Below are 16,704 nucleotides of genomic sequence, written 5' to 3'. Positions count from 1 at the left end.
AGAGATCACTAACGGCCATTGTTGTTGCATACTGTATATTTAGCTTTGTGGATACCTGTTAAACTGAGAAAAACTATTGGACATTACCTATTTAAATAACGTCGCGTTAGTAGCCCAGATTTAACGAAGCTCTGTGGATCTTCCCTCTAAGTATCATCATCGTTGTAGAACCATAAGCTTCAAAATAACCTTTAGCAATCAACATTGAGCAGCTACGTTTCTATTTATTTATTTTCTCTCAGTAAGAATTTAGAGACTAATTAATGTCATGTGGCAATGGAAGATGGCTTTAAACTACAAACAAATTACAAGTCTTCCCGCATTGAGAACTGGGGGTCCCCGGATGTTGGGGGACCACCGGAAAATCCTGCTACATGTAAGCTTAAAACAAACAAACAAACAATAATTAAAAAAAAAAAACATTTTACAGGGGATTGTTGCTTTAAAAACAACTCTTTAAAGTGTCGTCGTCTCGGCCTCTTTCTACACAATATAATAATCATTGTTTTTTCCTTGAAATTTTGCACACACACATAGCACATTAGATTTTTTTTTACAGCCAATGTCCCTGTCTAGATTACCTTACAATCTATGATTTTGGTGCATGAGGCACAAGGAGATAGTGACTCGCCCAAGGTCACAAGGACCTGACACCAGGATTTAAACCAGACTCCCCTGATTCAAATTTAGTGTCATTGTTTACACAGTTGGTGTCTTTACTCACTGAGCGGCTGCTTCCCCACTAGTAGCAAATATCCCATCATGAGTGTGCAATGTTCTCCAGAAAAATGTAAGGGTGGCATTGGCATACTGTTTTCCTTACACAAAAACTGGTACTGTGTGACAAGGTGTTAGAATTTTTCCAATAAATTAATGTTTAATGAAATAAAAATTGACATTTGGTATTGTTTCATTATGAGCTGATGCCATTTAAAAATATATATATATATATATATATATATATTCAACTATGATGCTTTGTATTACATAATTTTAACTCCTTTGTAATTGGTGGTATTTTAATAATTTCCATTTTACCAGATGTGAGAGAGACACACACACACACACACACACACACACACACACACACACACACACACACACACACACACACACACACACACACACACACACACACACACACACACACACACACACACACACACACACACACACACACACACACACACACACACACCACCCCCTCCCTCCCTCTGGCAGCACAGAAGTAAAAGAATTGCAAGCTCCTGGCAACACATGGGTTAACCTAATTGATTTCAAGGTATGCAGGCAGTGGGAACTGCAGAAGACAATACAATCCTGAATGTAACAAATGTTAAATAGCTTCAGCAACAAGGTCGGAAGTGAGATAATCTCTCTCCCCCCCCCCCTTCCTTTCCATCAGATAAGAATGGGAATCTCTGCAGATTCTTTTTGCAGCCTTTACATGCTGCGTTTCAAAGCCCTTGGGGGCTTCTTTAACCCTTTCAGCCTTCGCCCAGCCCTGGAATGCTGCAGAGGAAGCGGCGTGTCTGCGGCTAACGCCAGCGCCCAAGTGGTTAATCCCCACAAACCCCACCCCTTTGCCCTGATTGGACGAGATACCCCATGGCCCTGACTCACACAGCTAACTACATAGCCGGAGCACTGGTTTGAAATGAAGTAGAGGCGGACGGCCGCTTCTCCCGGCTCTTCGCTTCCCATAGGCTACAGTGGGAAAGATTCCTGCAAAGTTGCTATTTGCCTTAAGGAGAGAGAGAGAGAGAAAGAGGGATCTCCAAAGGGGAAACAGTGGATGGGTTGTTGCTTTATCTAACCCACTGCACAGCTACACTGAGGACAGATTGTTGCATTGCATAGCTGTATGGATTATGGGATTCTAATCATGACTCAGGTAAGGTACATGTGCTGCTGGCTGGGAAACACTGTGCAGGTCTTCTTAGTGGTAACATGAGCTCTGGGTGCTGCTGAATGCTGAGCCTGTGCCACACATTTCTTCATTGCCACAGCGCTGTGCACAAGTTTTTATCCTTAGGAAATAAGGCTGATCAATGACTGGCTTTGTGTGCATTTTAACGAGATCCTTTGGAGGGGATAGAGATTCATTGTCTGATGCAGTTTTCTCAGCAATGAGATTATGCAAATGAATCTTTGTTATTGACAATGGTTGCCCATCACGTGCTGAACTCATACAAAGTTTTTCCTTAGCATTTCAATCTTCTTTTTTTTTCTCTTCCTAACCATGTCACCCAGAGAATCTGCAACATAACGTGGAATATAAACAGTTTAATTTGATGTAGTCTGAACATGATATACAATGCTAGATTAGATGTACAGTATTGGCTGTCAGACATAGCATGGCTGTCTGCCTTCAGAAATGCATGAACGCAACTGTTGCTGCTAAAGAAACTATTTTGTACTTTACATCACTTTGACATAGTCATAAAACGTAATTATTGCAACTGCAACTCTGTACTGTACGTTGTTTTCTATAGTGAAGAAAAACAACACATTAAATGATCAAACTTAATCATTTGCATTTTTCTAAATACACTTTTATATTGTATGCCATTTGAGTCGGGGTCTCCTTTTTGTCTTATGTTGTCACTTACCTGTTGCACCTATTCTCAGTGTTTGTAAATGTATTGGCCTTGTATTGTAGTGTCGTACAGCACTACGTATATTGTTGGCGCTATATAAATAAAATTACACACAAAATATTTCTCATATCAGATCTGGTAGATCCCACCTTTGTAATCTTCCTATAGACATGCCTGTTTCTTTTGAAAGAACAAATGATCTTGGAATCCGTAGGTAAGAAGTGTATCAGTTAATGAATGGCTTGATATTTACCCAGTAGGAAGTCTGGCAAGTTTCTTGTGTGTGTTGTCTGCTTGCTTTGATCACTTAGGTGGTAAATATACATGCAGGGTAACTATGGGAACCTCTGCTGTAGGTTTGTGGGAACAGAAGAGATGCAGTCAGGGGACAATGGGCAGTTTGTTAACATAGTTGTGTTTATGATTAGCATGTATAGGCAACCAAGCACTAGATTCAGGGTGCAAAATTAAGACTGAGTGGTTTGCAATCCTTATCAGTTCTTTGATAGCATCATCACTATTTTATGTTATTATTGCTATTATTCTCAGGACATAAAATAGGGACCATGCTAATATTCTCAGGACATAAAATAGTGATGATGCTATTATTCTCCGGACATAAAATAGTGATAATACAAACATTCTCAGGACATAAAATAGGGATTATGCTAATATTCTCAGGATATAAATAGGGATTAGGCTAATATTCTCAGGACATAAAATAGTGACGATACAAACATTCTCAGGACAAGGCACTGGTGATGATAAAAAATATATATTCTCAGGGCATTAATCAGTGATGACAGAAGATTTCTCAGGACATAAGGTAGTAATTCTTAAAAAAAAAAAAAAACCTTTCTCATACGGTAGTGGATTGTCAGAAATGTATTCTACTTAATATTGACAACAACGAGAAGAATGAGACTTTGCATTAGAGTTTGGATGGGAAAAGCTCCTTTTGAACTTGCCAATGCCACTTTATAGTTTTTGTGCCCCAGGAACTAAAACTAGATTGTAAACTCTTATGGCCATTTGTTCTTTCTGCCTTTCACATTTTAAGTAGAGAACTGCATACACTGTGGTAAAAAAATAGTGTTGTTAATACACTCATTATTTAGAACTTGCTCTTTACTTCGCACATTACAGCATAAGATAGTCAATCATAGGGTAGGGGTATTGCATGTTATTGTAGGATTAAGTGCTACTGTCATGAAAAATGCAATCAGTTTTACATCAGGAAATCTTGAATTAGTATTTTCCAACCTATAAATAATGTAAAAGTTGAAGGAGGGGCCTGGTGGTAAAGGCCATTTTATTGAAGTGGGATTAGTCCTAGTACAAGGTGACCTTGAGTAAGTCTTTTTATCTCCCTATTCACCAGGCAGCAACAATTAGATTGTAAGATTGAGACACAGACTGATTGTGCCTGCCAATGTTATTGTATATACAACACTACTTATGTTAAGGTGCATCCATCAGTATAGACTAATTGCAATTCCCTGCCTGTAGAGGTCAGACTTGAAGTTTGTAATGTACACACAGGAATAACCATAAAGATTTAAAATGTTTAACTTTTAAATAAACAAATGTTTATTTCGTTTGTTTTTTTCCTTTGTGTTTTACATTGCATGAATGTCCTTTTAGATTCTGTAAATATTATAATTTTTTTTTTAAATACTGTGTGTGTTGTTTATGTTAGAGCAGGATATGAAGTGACCTCGTGAAGGTCACAGAGCCAGAACATGTCACATGTTCAGAGTTTATACATAATTTTATTATTGTGATTATTTTTATATATACACACACACACCGGTTTTGCTCATATGCTGATAACCATGTGAAATACACAATAAAAATATATAAAAATACATATATATAGTGCACAGTCAGAAGGGACGTTGCAGCCATTGATATGAGCTTCTCCCCTCCAGTCAACTTCTTAATGGTAGCAAGCTGATGAATACTGTCCCACTCCTCTCCTTACACTGTGATTAACACTGTGATTAGCACTGTGATTAGGCAGGATGTGGGTTGGGAAGAAGCTATATGCTCCACACAGCAACATCTCCACTCCATTTGCACTGAGAGTGGGCCGCAGGGGTGGTAAGCTTTTGACGGCCACAGGTAAAGCCACGGATGGCCACATGCATTTACCTGGCTGCCTGTTGCCCACCAATGATGTACATTCATTGTATCGTATATGAAACTTCACATCTCTAATTAAAATGTTGATAGTTTCATAAATGTGTTTATAAACTATAAACTAAATGCAGGAACAACATGTGTGTGTCGGTCAAACCTTTTAACGCGCTACAGCTATTTTTGTCCACAAACACTGCTAAATATTTTTTAGTTTAATTCACAAAACAATGTTTTGTAAAAAAATATGGTTTTTCAAGATTACCTGTCAAGAGTAATTGGCTTGTTACTGATACGTTTGCATTGAAACCATGCCGGTAATATATATACTTTTGGTAGCAGAGAAAGTGTCAGTGGTATCTCAAAATGGAAATAATGTTTTACTGTTGCCAAGCCATGTGTTTTAAATATACTAGTGTAATGTGTTTGCTGTAAGCATTACGGACAGGTACATTTGAGAATTTTAAACTTAGCATCACTTTATTTTTGATTCTGCCCTTAAGGTATGAGCAGAGTTTTCTATTCTTTTCTTGTAGTTTAATGCTCAGATTAGTCAGGGTCTTATAGTACCTTAAACACGGAGAATGCATTACACGGGGCTTCAGTTTACATGCTCAGACTATAAATCCATGCGTACGCTTTTATGGGGGTTGAAAGGTTTAGAAATGGTTGGTAACTGTCTGCAAACTTTTGCCTTCCTGATCTGATCCTTTTGCTCATAGATTTAAATTTGACCACGGCGGACTGTCCTTAGATTAATAGTATATGATGCAGAGCAGAGATCTGCGAACCTGCCTGAGATCCGCAGCATCAACCGGACTCTGCAAAAAGTTAGCAAAACCGCGACAATTTAAATGAAGCCGTTGATGCTTAAAATTGTAGCGAAATTGCACGTAGGGGTTAAAATTCACCATTTTGCCTTTTTACATGATTTCTACATTTTCCTTTTAAAGTTCGATTGAATGGCGACAGCTAAAGTCGTCAAAATGAATCAAACATCAAACGCCCGTTGACTTTTAGTGTAAAATCAACTTGTTGAAAACTTTTGGATCAAAGTTAACTTTTTTTCGCCGACCTAAATGTGCGCACATCTCTTAACGGGGAGAAGAGAAATGTAAGGGAGACCGCCATCTTAAATTTGACTTGCAGAAAATAATTATAAATAATATAATAAAAAGACTTTGTTGCTGTACCCAAAAATATAACGTGAGACAGTTTGAAATATGTAAAAAAAAAAAAAAGAACCAATAAAGAGGCTTACAATAAAGATGTATAATACAATCAATAGTACAGTATCTGAAAAATACAATCAAGCGCAAGGGGAAAAGAGCAAATGGTTCTTGATGATGCTCATTACATTATACAGTCTGCTGAATGTCTTAATCCAGCGGTGCGCAAAATGGGGGGCGCTAGATTTTGTGGGAGGGGAGGGGCGGAAGTTATAGCAGTCCCACGCTAAAATTAAATGCCGGGGGACCGCGCGAGACCTCTATAATACACTTACCTTCCTGCGACGTGCTGTCCTGGTAACCCGACCGTACCATAGCGATGTGACGTCACATGACCCCGCGCATCATTTGACGGGGGGCGGGTGAGGCGCCGAGGAGAACATCTTAATCTATACAAATACCACTCTTATCTCTTTTTTTGCACATGCTTTTAGTATTTTGGAATCGGAACATATTCAAATTTGAAGTTTTACCTACGAGGCCTTTTTTTTAACATTGTTAAAAATAAAACAATGGAAAACCTAACTCTCGTTACAATGGTTCTTTTTAGTTGCCCGGGAGTAATACATCACTCTGGCTCTCCAATATAAAATAATTGATTACACGTTTTTGAACAAATAGTACTTTCATGTCGATTCAAGGGTGTCAAATTTTACACCATCATAAAGCAGGCGCTTCCTGCCTTTGAATAATACACTTGGATAGCCTGGAAGTAACAATGGTCAGGGTTTTTTTTTTGCTTTGTATAATATGACATTGTAGTTTTTTCTCTTACAGACACCAAGTTTTGACATGCTAAAAAACCTTGAACTAAATAAGTAGCCTGGCTTTGGAAAGGTATTCTTGTCAAATTTACAATGCTGGTAAGATATTCCTGCTTGTACTATTGTACCAGAAGGAAAAAGCAGTAGCCAGATTTACTAAAACGTTTTTAACCTTAGCACGACTATAAAGGAGCAATCGTTGCGGCTTTTAATTTTTAATTTTTCTTTTTATCATAGGTTTGAAGCAGGGGGGTCCCATGCGCTGAATCCCATTCATTTCAGCTCCGAGGACCCTCTGCTTGTAGGAGGTGCCGCGGTATCTTGGCAAAGTGTACGTCCCGTGGGCCAAAGGAAGCCACACCGGATAACGTCACTGCCTCCTATTGGCCCGCAGGGCGGGCGGCTTGAAAATCCGGCATTGCATGAACCCTGCTAGCGAGCCGGAGCGGCTACCGGCACCCCCTATGGAGGGATCTCGGGAAGCGGGGGGTTTAGCTCTGGAGACCCCTGCTTCAATCCTATGTAAAAAAATAAAGTAAATAAAAACAGCTGCTTGTATTGCCGCTTAAAGGCAGGAGTGGACACACACATAAAATACTTAAAAGCCAGCCATAATTTGTAGGAGCCAGCATTTTGACATGCGGGGAGGGGGGCTCTGTGACACACCGGCACACAAATGTCAGACACTCCTTCCCCCCTGCTACAGTATGATATGAGAGTATTGACGGGCAGAATCCTAGAGCGCTCCGACTGGCTCCCTCGCTTCAGGCTCCACCCCACAACTCTCGAGCGCCTCGGCCGCCGGCTCTCTGCTTCTACCCACTTTACTCTACGCTAAGGCCGTGATTATAATGCGTGCGGCGCTAACAAAATACAGCAGCTCTATCGGGCCGGCCATAGTTCGCATGAGGAAGAGCAACTGCGCGGCAGAATTTTGACGACACAAACTATTTTGTTTTTTTCACGGCCATGTCACGTGAGCGTTTCAGCAATGAGGGCGAACCAGCTTGGGGCACGGATAGCTCAGGGGACAGGTGTGTGAGCCTGCACTATAAACAAAGCCTTAGTAGCACATGCTGGGAGCGCTATTGCTTGTCGTGGTGGTGACCGACAGGTCAGTCAGCAGTGCGCACAACTTTAGGCGCCAAAGGTTATGCTTTAAGGTGCAAGTGAATTGGCCTGAGAGCAGCAACCCCCCGCAGCCTATGTGAGTTTAACTTATATAATGTTAATATCTGTCTCCCTGAGCAGGTCTGGTTAAAAAAAATCAAAAAAAAATCATGACTCTTCTCTAGCTTCTGAAGTTACCATTAGTAAGCTTTAGCCTACCCTAGAGTTGGGAGAATTTGTTTTAACGTCCCCCCCCCCTCCCCCCTGCCCAGATACTTAATATTTGAAAGTATCCAGGTTGTAAAAAATAAAAACAGCTTTGCAGACGGCAAGAAGAGATCCAATCTAAGTAACAAAAGGAAAAAATGCAATCCAGGCATACTGTTTCTTTTAGGTGTACAAAGTCTTGGTCTCTTCTGCCATGTGATATAAATAAGCAGAGGGATACCTTTTTATTGAACTACGTCATTTGACGCCGGGTTCTAAGCGAGGGGGGGGGGGGGGCAAACGCTTGGGCTCCCAGGCAGGGGGGTGCCCATGAAAAACTTTGTGCACCCCTGGATTAGGGTAAGAGGTTAAGGTTTTGAGTTTTAGGGTAAGGGGTCTGATTAGGGGTTAGGGTAAGGTGTTGAGGGATAACGTGTTACGGTGAGGGGTTTTAGGGTGAGGGGTTAATTTAAGGGGTTGAGGGTTTTTACGGTAAGGGGTCCGATTAGCGCAGGCCTGCAGAACTCCAGTCCTCGAGGGCCGCAAACAGGCCAGGTTTTCGGGATATCCCTACTTCAGCACAGCTGGCTCAATTAGTGCTCAGTCATACTGAGCCACTAATTGAGGTAGCTGTGCGAAGTAGGAATATCCTGAAAACCTGGCCTGTTTGCGGCCCTTGAGGACTGGAGTTGTGCAGGCCTGGATTAGCGGTAAGGGGTTAAGGTTAGGGATTTACGTTCGCAGGGAAACGGCCGTCGGCCAGCTGTACCCAGCGTCTGATCGGTGGCGGCGAGATGGGCAAGTCGAAACTTCCTAGACCGAGATTAGGAAGCATGTACATCGCCAAGGTTAATGTGAAACAAACACACCGTAATGTGAAATGAATTGCTGCACAAAATAGTTAATATAATCCAAGAGAGCATTGCATGGCAATCACTTGCCATTTTTTTTTACCTAATGTTTTCTTTGTTTTTTAAATACTTTTTTTTTTTCTTTTTTTTCCCGAAGCATCACCGATGCACCTTTAAAAAACAAGTGTGGAATTATATCCCAATATTTCCACTTCTATTTATTACAAACATTTTGATGATCTCTTTAAGTTTGAAACTGATCCAGGCAAACGGTGAATTTTTATAACATATTCCCATTGTTTGCTCAATGGAAATCAAGCTGTCATGGCTGAGCACCGAAATGGCTGATTCCCCCCCCCCCCCCCCCAAATCTTTGTTTCTAATTAGTAGGGCATACTGTATCAATAACGTATAAAAAGGCCATGGAGGCATCACACTGCATACTGGTAACAGAGGCTGTTCATGCCCATAGACAGAGTCTACATTGTAATATGTGTATAAAGCTTATTGTGTTAGATAGGTCATTTGGCTTTGACCTAGTTTTGCATTGCTGCCTGAAATTGTCAGTGGAAGCCATGTCACACAGCCATAGATGAACAATTTAATATCTGCTCAGCATCCTGTCTGTTCTGCTGACTCTCTTTCTGCGCCTGCTTTTTCGTGGACCACGGCTCATTACCACATGAATTGGTAGCGGTTGACTTCTGTGTAGCCAATGCATTCAAATAAATGAAATTGGACATTATGGATTTTCTCAAGCGATCCCAGCCCAAAACCTTTTTTTTTTATTGCACTATAGGAATATAATAAAGGTACGCTATTGTAGGTGCAACGTTGTAAGACTTTATATTCAAATAAAACATATTTTGCAGACGGTCTGTTTAACACTATTTTTGTGCATAGAGATTTTTTTTTATATATATATATATATATATATATATATATATATTGTTCTACTTCTGAAATGTCTACCTTTTTTGTTAACAGGAGTGTTTAAATATAAAAACAATCTACTAATAAAAAAAAAGAAAAGAAAGATCATTGAATATTACAATAGTGCGTTAATTGTACAAAAATGTAAAACATCCCATTTTTTGACTCGCTACACCGTTAAGCGTAGGCCCAAGATAATATAACTAACTGCTTGTAAAAGTCATTTAATAATAATAATGAGCTGTTAGTTCACATTGCTCCTACATGAGACTGCAAAAGATACACGCACAGAGGTTCATGTTCCAAGGCTATTTTGAAGCATTGTCGTCCTGCACTTATATATCAAGGCCTTTGCTCCAGCCTGTGCCCTGCTTGCAATTTGAAGAGTATTAAAAGGAAGAGAGAGGGAAGTGTTACATGATGCACAGATTATAATGAGGTGTATCATGGCGGGCGCTTCTCTGCGTCACCTTTTCTCCCTTCTGTCTGCGTTAAAAGATCCACCAGGCGTAAACCTTTCTCGTTTACAAATCGTCATCAGACGTAAGAAACGGGCTCAACAAGCTTGTTACATATGTATACAGGACCTTCTTCCTATTGTCTGTTTATCTTAACATGCATGTCCCCTTTTGTCATACAATGCTATTGTTCTCCCTCCCACAATGTACTGCGCTGTGGAGTATGTTGGCGCCATAGGAATAAAAGATAACAAAAATAATATGAAGCACCTTGGAGCAGAAAATGGTGCATTGATACATAGGGGCCTATTCTAGTAGCTCCGACGTTGCCCGTGCTAAACCGCGCGGTTTGGCATGTTCAGAAGTAGTGGAATGAAATGTGAGGAAAAATCCCTATTCTCTATTGCAAACAGCTTCTTCTAAACACCTTTAAAAAATAAAGTGACACACCGTACGGTTTAACAGCCCACGCGTGGCTTGTACGCGCTTTAGAAGCGGAAGAGGTGCACCCTCCATCCCCAGTCTGACTTATGGGATTTGTTCTCTCGGCCAAACCCATATTTCAGGCTCTGGATGTAACACGCAAAAGCAATCTCGCCACCCTTGAGGTGGTGTGAAAAAAATGTGATTTTTTTTAAGTAGCGGTTTGCATAACGGAGCTACTAGAATAGCAGATTTAGTCAAAAAATGCGCGATGGAGGCTTTCGATAGGATATGCAGAGCCAGAGTGAAACCACTTCTAAAAGCCCTTTAAACACTGGTTGAACATGCGTGAAGGGTTTATAGAATAGCAAAGCATGCTAATACGCTTCTATGGCCAAGTTTATAGTACTTGCTTCGGCGACTGCGACATTGCACAGCGCCGTAGCAAGTACATGCACTCCGTCGCAGGTGCCCATAATGGGCGCGACGGCGACGGGTGACGTCACGCGGTCGCAATCACTGGAAGTCAGAGGATTTTGACTTCCACAGCGATCTCCGCGTGACGTCAGCGGCTCGTGAACGGTTCAGCCAATGAGGACGAACTGCTCACGGCCACGTCTCCGCCACGTCGCCCTGTCGCAATCTCTAGTCTCCTGCACCAGAGTGCAGGAATCGCTGTAGGGACGGCAACGGCTGACGTCACGGGCTCGCATCCTACTATAAACTAGGCCTTAAGGGCAATTGGGAGCCACGAGAATTGGCCCCATAGACCCTACAATCTTTTTCACAGTCCCTCCTTATCTTTAGCATGCACTTTATGTCCAATGTCCTTTCCATGTACACTTACCGCACTGTGCAGAAAGGGTTGTTAATGGATCAGAAAGTCGATGTACTTTTCATTGGTGTAAGATTATATTCTTCTCCTGATTTTTAAGAAGACTTGTCTCACCTTGTAAACTAGTCTGAATAGTATATTGCATAGCCCTATAAAAAAAAAAAAAGGTAACATCTACAATTTCATTGTTTATTTCTGCCACAAGCATTTCCCACAGTAACATGTCAACATTCAACTAACAATTTGTTGTTTGCAGAGTAGTTTGTCACTTAAGCACACACGCTGACTGACACCTTTTGTAATGCAGAAATTGTTTGATGTGGAAAGATAGCACCAAACTTTGTGGCCTAGTGGAACTCCATGCTGAGTACAACATAATAAGACTTTTCTTTGTTTTGTAGTATAATGTGTATTTAGGTAATCATCGCTTTGAATCAGTCATTAGACAATTGCTGTTTCACCCCAAAGTTGAGGCTTTTTCTGCTATCTAAAAGTGGCATCTTATTTCACCAGGGAAGGGCCTAATCTGGGAGGGGTTACAGTTAATAGCAGGTGGTACCTCCAAGTCTAATCTTTTTACAGTTTGTGAACCAAAATTTTCAATTATCAATAATCCGGTTGTAAAAGCAAAGCTCCTGCTATCTTTTGGCTTAGTTTTAAGATGAATTAATTCAGAATTTATTTGCAGTGGGTCAAAGGCTCGATCCCATGTAGGACAAAATTGAACGGATGATACTGATTGTGTCGGTTAAACTGCAAACCATCATTAACAGTATATTTTGTAAACATTGTTTACAGTAGGTTTTGCTAGCCTTATCTTTTTCCTCATCCCCCCCTTAGGCTTGTTATATAGTCCTCGCTGCTGCGCGTGCAGGCGCCCGGCGTTGCGCCCTAGCAACTAAACGCACACGCCACGTGCAAGTGGTGACTCGCACGGTTAGGGGGTGTGACTCTGATGTCACAGCGTTAGGCCGCGTGGCGATTGGTTCGCGGCGTGGCAGCAGCAAGAAAATACAATTTTATTGTGTTTTCCCCGGTCTGCCGCGCCACCGTTCCCGGCCGTGTGCGCGCGCGTCCCAAGTATAGAAACGTCTGGCTAACACAGCCAATTATAATTACCGTGCGCACGCACTATATCATATGCCTTACCTAACTGGTGCTTAGAAAGGCAATCGAAGTGATTATTTTGCCATTGGGGTGGAGTAAACAAGGCCTAGCAAATTACATCCTTCCCTCCTTTTCATTGTAAGTGAACACAACAGGGGATTTTTAGACTTGTCAAAATAACTTTATACTACCTGTTTAATCTTCGTTTATTTATTTGTTTATTTTTAAAGGTGTAAACCAACTAGATTTAACCCATTAAATACATGTTGCTGTCCCTATCATAACTTGTACCTATGTGGGACAGCACCTTTCATGGAATAGCTTTTTCATACAGTCCTTGCCATATAGGCATTCTTGTGAGGACCTAATGATTTCTCTCCTCACCATCTACACATAAGCACTGATAAATTACAGCCAGATCTTCATTTTGTAGCTTGAAAGGCCAAAGAGTGTAATTGTCTTTTGATTGCTTGTAAGTATTAATGCGTACCCATCTCTAACTACCCAGACACAGAAATTACAATATGCCATCATTCTGTGTGTAGGAGGCGGCGTCTGTATCATTCCAAGCCCGATAGCTATTTGACAGCTCTGGGCCGTCTTGTTCTTTAGGAATTTCTTTACTCCCATAACATGTTTTTTTTTATAAACTCAACAAGAACATCTGGAAGCTGTAAAAACTGGCATGATTCACAGATGGGCAGGATAGGAAGCGGACTAAAACACTGACAATGCAAGCTTAGAAAAAGATAATCAGCAATGCTTGTTTTGAGCTTTAGAGAAGGTGACATCGGTGCCAAGGATTGCGGCAGTGAGGAGAGTGGGAAGACAGAGGTAAGATCAGTCTTGCTGGGTCTAAATGGTTAGTAGCCAAGTGTTAATTGTGTCAGTGCAAATCCACAGAACTTGTGAGACTGACTAATGATGACTCATGGAGTGTGGCTGCAAACATTCAAATCGGTTACTCATCCACAAATACAACACCCAGAGCAAATGTTCTTAGTTGCATGTAATCACTTTAAAAGAGGAATGTTCAAGATAAAGAAATGCATATTACTGGGAAGTTTTGCAGCAGGATGAAGATATCACCATAAAGGAAGGACTTTTCCTATTTGAGTGTGTGTGTGTGTGTGTGTGTGTGTGTTGTGCGGGAGAGTGGGGGCTGTGTATCAAAGCATGTTAAACTGGGGTCAAGAAATATATCACATAAAAACAAAAAATTCCATTGATGCATTTTTCTCCCCTGATATATCTGGTGCTATGTTTGCCGCATTTGCTGTCAAGGCCTGGGAGAATTGAATATATAAATCCCATGACATTTCGATATGGTTGATGTACCTGGTTTTGTTTCTTTAACGGAAATTGGGAGCATTTATACGACCCTAAATTCTCCCCAAACTGTTTTTTTAAATATTATATACCTATAACAAACATGTTTTACCTAATGCCATAATGCCTTTGTGTAATACTGGGTTCGTTGGTGGGATTATTCATAGGGGTTTCTGCACGTCTGGCTTGACAGAGTAAGCAGATCACCTGTTTAGTTATATACATTTCCTTGGGTTTGTACTGACAAGTACCAAGTAGACATGTTTGGGATAAAGTATAGACAAACACGTAGCCTAAACTGAGATTATACTGCTTGCAATTTGCAGGATGCCTAAGGCTAAGGCCCCGGTCACGGCGCTCTAATGCGCGCCCGCGCTTTCGGCTGCGCGTTCCGGCGATTCCCCGGTCTGCAGCTCACTGCAGGAGCAGAGACCGGGGGGGGCGTGCCGGAGGAGTGATGGGGGCGCGGCCATGACGTCACCCGGCAGGTTCGCCCTCATTGGCTGAACCGCCGGGGGGCGTGCCTAGCCGCTCGACGCGAGTTCCTGCTCTCAATTCTATTGAGAGCAGGAGTAGCTCTCGCGCGAGCGCTGCGGCCCCCCCTTGCAGCGGGCCCGGCGCCGTTGCAGGGAGGGCTCTGGTGAGCGCAGCGTCCGCCACAGCGGACGCTGCAGTATGCAGCGGGGGCAAGGCCTTAGGCCTCGGCCATGTTCCTTGCTTGCTGGCGGAAGCGAGCTGATGCGCGCTCCCGCTCAGCACTGAGCCCCTACAGCCGCAATTAGAGCGGCTTTAGTAGGGGCTCATCTGCGCTTCCGCAAGCGTGTGGAAGCGCAGGTCTCAGGGGAATTTAAAATTCCCCAGCTTGCCGGCGCGACAGGCCGGTCACGTGAGCGGTTCGCCCAATGAGGGCGAACCAGCTCTGTGACGTCACTGGCCCGCCCCCGGCCAGTGACGCTCCCGCCCCCGGCCCGCCCCTTGACGGGCCGCTGACAGCGCGTGCGGTAAGCAACCGCAAAGCCAGGGAAAGCACCCGCTTTCCCTGCGCCTCAGCACGCCAGCAGGGAGCATGGCCGAGGCCTTAGAGGCCGCCCCTAGTGTGTGCGTGTGTGTGTGTGTGTGAATGCGCGCGCACACGACAGGCGCGACAGCGTTTTGAAAAGAAAAAAATGTGTCTCTTCATGCGACGGCCGCATCACGGCCATGTTATGTGAGCGGTTCAGCCAATCACGGCGAACCAGCACAGCGATGTCATAGCCACGCCTCCGCCACGCCCCCTTCATCTGAAAGTGTGTGCAGAGATCGCTTGAGCGTCGGGTGCGCACCACGCCATGCGCGTACAATCACGCACGCACTATAATCTCAGCCTAAGGCCTCGTCCTCACTGCTTGCGGCTGTGCGCGCTACGGCGTACGTGGCGGGAACAGGATATGGCCCTCTGTGGGCGGCCCCAGTCACTACCTGGGCGTGCCTGTAGAAAGTGCCATGCGCAACCACCTTTCCCAAAAGATAAGATTTTTGTCTTTCGGCGCGATGGCCACGGCAGCGGTTCAGCCAATGAGGGCGAGCCAGGCGCGTGACATCATGGCCAAGCCCCGCCATGCCTCCTCGGGGGCCGTAGCCTAGATCTTGCCATTGATCCCCCTGCTCTTCTCTGACTTGCCAAGACGTGCGTCCTATCGTGACCCCTAAACCACAGATGGCGGCTGAAACTGGTGCACGCGCCGCCAGGTGCTCCGATGCGCGTGTGCACGCAGTGACTGGGGCTCTAGCCTAAGCCTAGGAGCCAACACTAATACTGCATCTTGGAATAGCTGAATCTTTTTTTCATGTATATAGAAGTCTTAACAGAAAATTGATATGTTGTATATTCTGAAGTATTTATTGTGTCTTTCGTAATGCGGTTATTAGACGTAATTTAAAAACCTGTGAAATATAGCCATCTAGCCAAAAAAACTTGAATTTTCTTCAAGGTGCCTTTACTTGTTAATCCTGTCACATGTAACATTGTAAAATAATTTTTTGATGTAAAAACGTTTGCTCAACGGCATATTAAAGATGGCTGCCATTGCACTCTTCTGGAGTCTGTTAAACAGTTCGGCCCTGATCTCAACTCCGCTTTGGTATTAATGTTGTGTTTTCTCCAGAATTAGGTGTACGCCCCTAACTGGTTCAACAGCAACTCGTAGTGTGTCATATGTGATATAGTTTACCCCTTCCTGTGCCATAATGCCATTGGCACAAAGTGCCTCTGTTAGCTCTATGACCATGTTCCCCTGAATCACAGCACCCCGAACGGAGGGAGTCCTCCTGAGCAGTGCTAAATCTCGGGATCTATTTACTAAAGTCTTCAAGCTGCAAAAGTAGGGCAGAAAAAATAGAGCCATATGCATAAAAATTAAAAAAAAAAAAAAAAAAGGAATCCAATTGAAAGCAATGGGAGTTTTTTCCCTTGATAAATCTGGGGCAATTATTTTGCACAGACTTTGCAGCCAGAAGACTTAAGTAAATTACACCCTATGTTCGGTTTTAGAAAGGACACACAAATGATGAACAGAAAATTAGTTTTGTGGTGATGTCTTCATGATATACTTTCATTTTGTTTACTTTGGTTATACAGTACTTGGAAAAAAAATCTAAAGGACAAAAATAAATAAGGTCCTATGATGAATGCCAATGGTCCAATCTGTTACAGGTATGCTCATAAACTGTATACCTCTTG

General features: G+C 42.6%; 1 protein-coding gene across 6 annotated transcripts in view; it reads left to right on the top strand.

Moving 5' to 3' along the window:
- The window catches only part of MID1 (midline 1), a 463,742-nt gene that overhangs the window by 263,893 nt on the left and 183,145 nt on the right, over positions 1–16,704 (top strand). Inside the window, exon 1 of one of the 6 annotated variants that reach the window (XM_075589410.1) lies at positions 1,613–1,894. The exons of 2 other annotated variants lie outside the window; for them this stretch is intronic. In XM_075589410.1, the coding sequence (XP_075445525.1) occupies positions 1,865–1,894 (30 nt within the window). In that variant the 5' untranslated portion in view covers positions 1,613–1,864. Of the gene's footprint in view, positions 1–1,612; positions 1,895–13,053; positions 13,491–16,704 lie in introns of those variants that run through there. 3 more of the 6 variants (XM_075589409.1, XM_075589403.1, XM_075589408.1) reach the window with 3 other exon arrangements.

The sequence above is a fragment of the Ascaphus truei genome, chromosome 3 (genome assembly GCF_040206685.1).
Source record: "Ascaphus truei isolate aAscTru1 chromosome 3, aAscTru1.hap1, whole genome shotgun sequence".
Lineage (NCBI taxonomy): Eukaryota > Metazoa > Chordata > Amphibia > Anura > Ascaphidae > Ascaphus > Ascaphus truei.
This window is presented reverse-complemented; position numbering and strand designations above follow the sequence as displayed.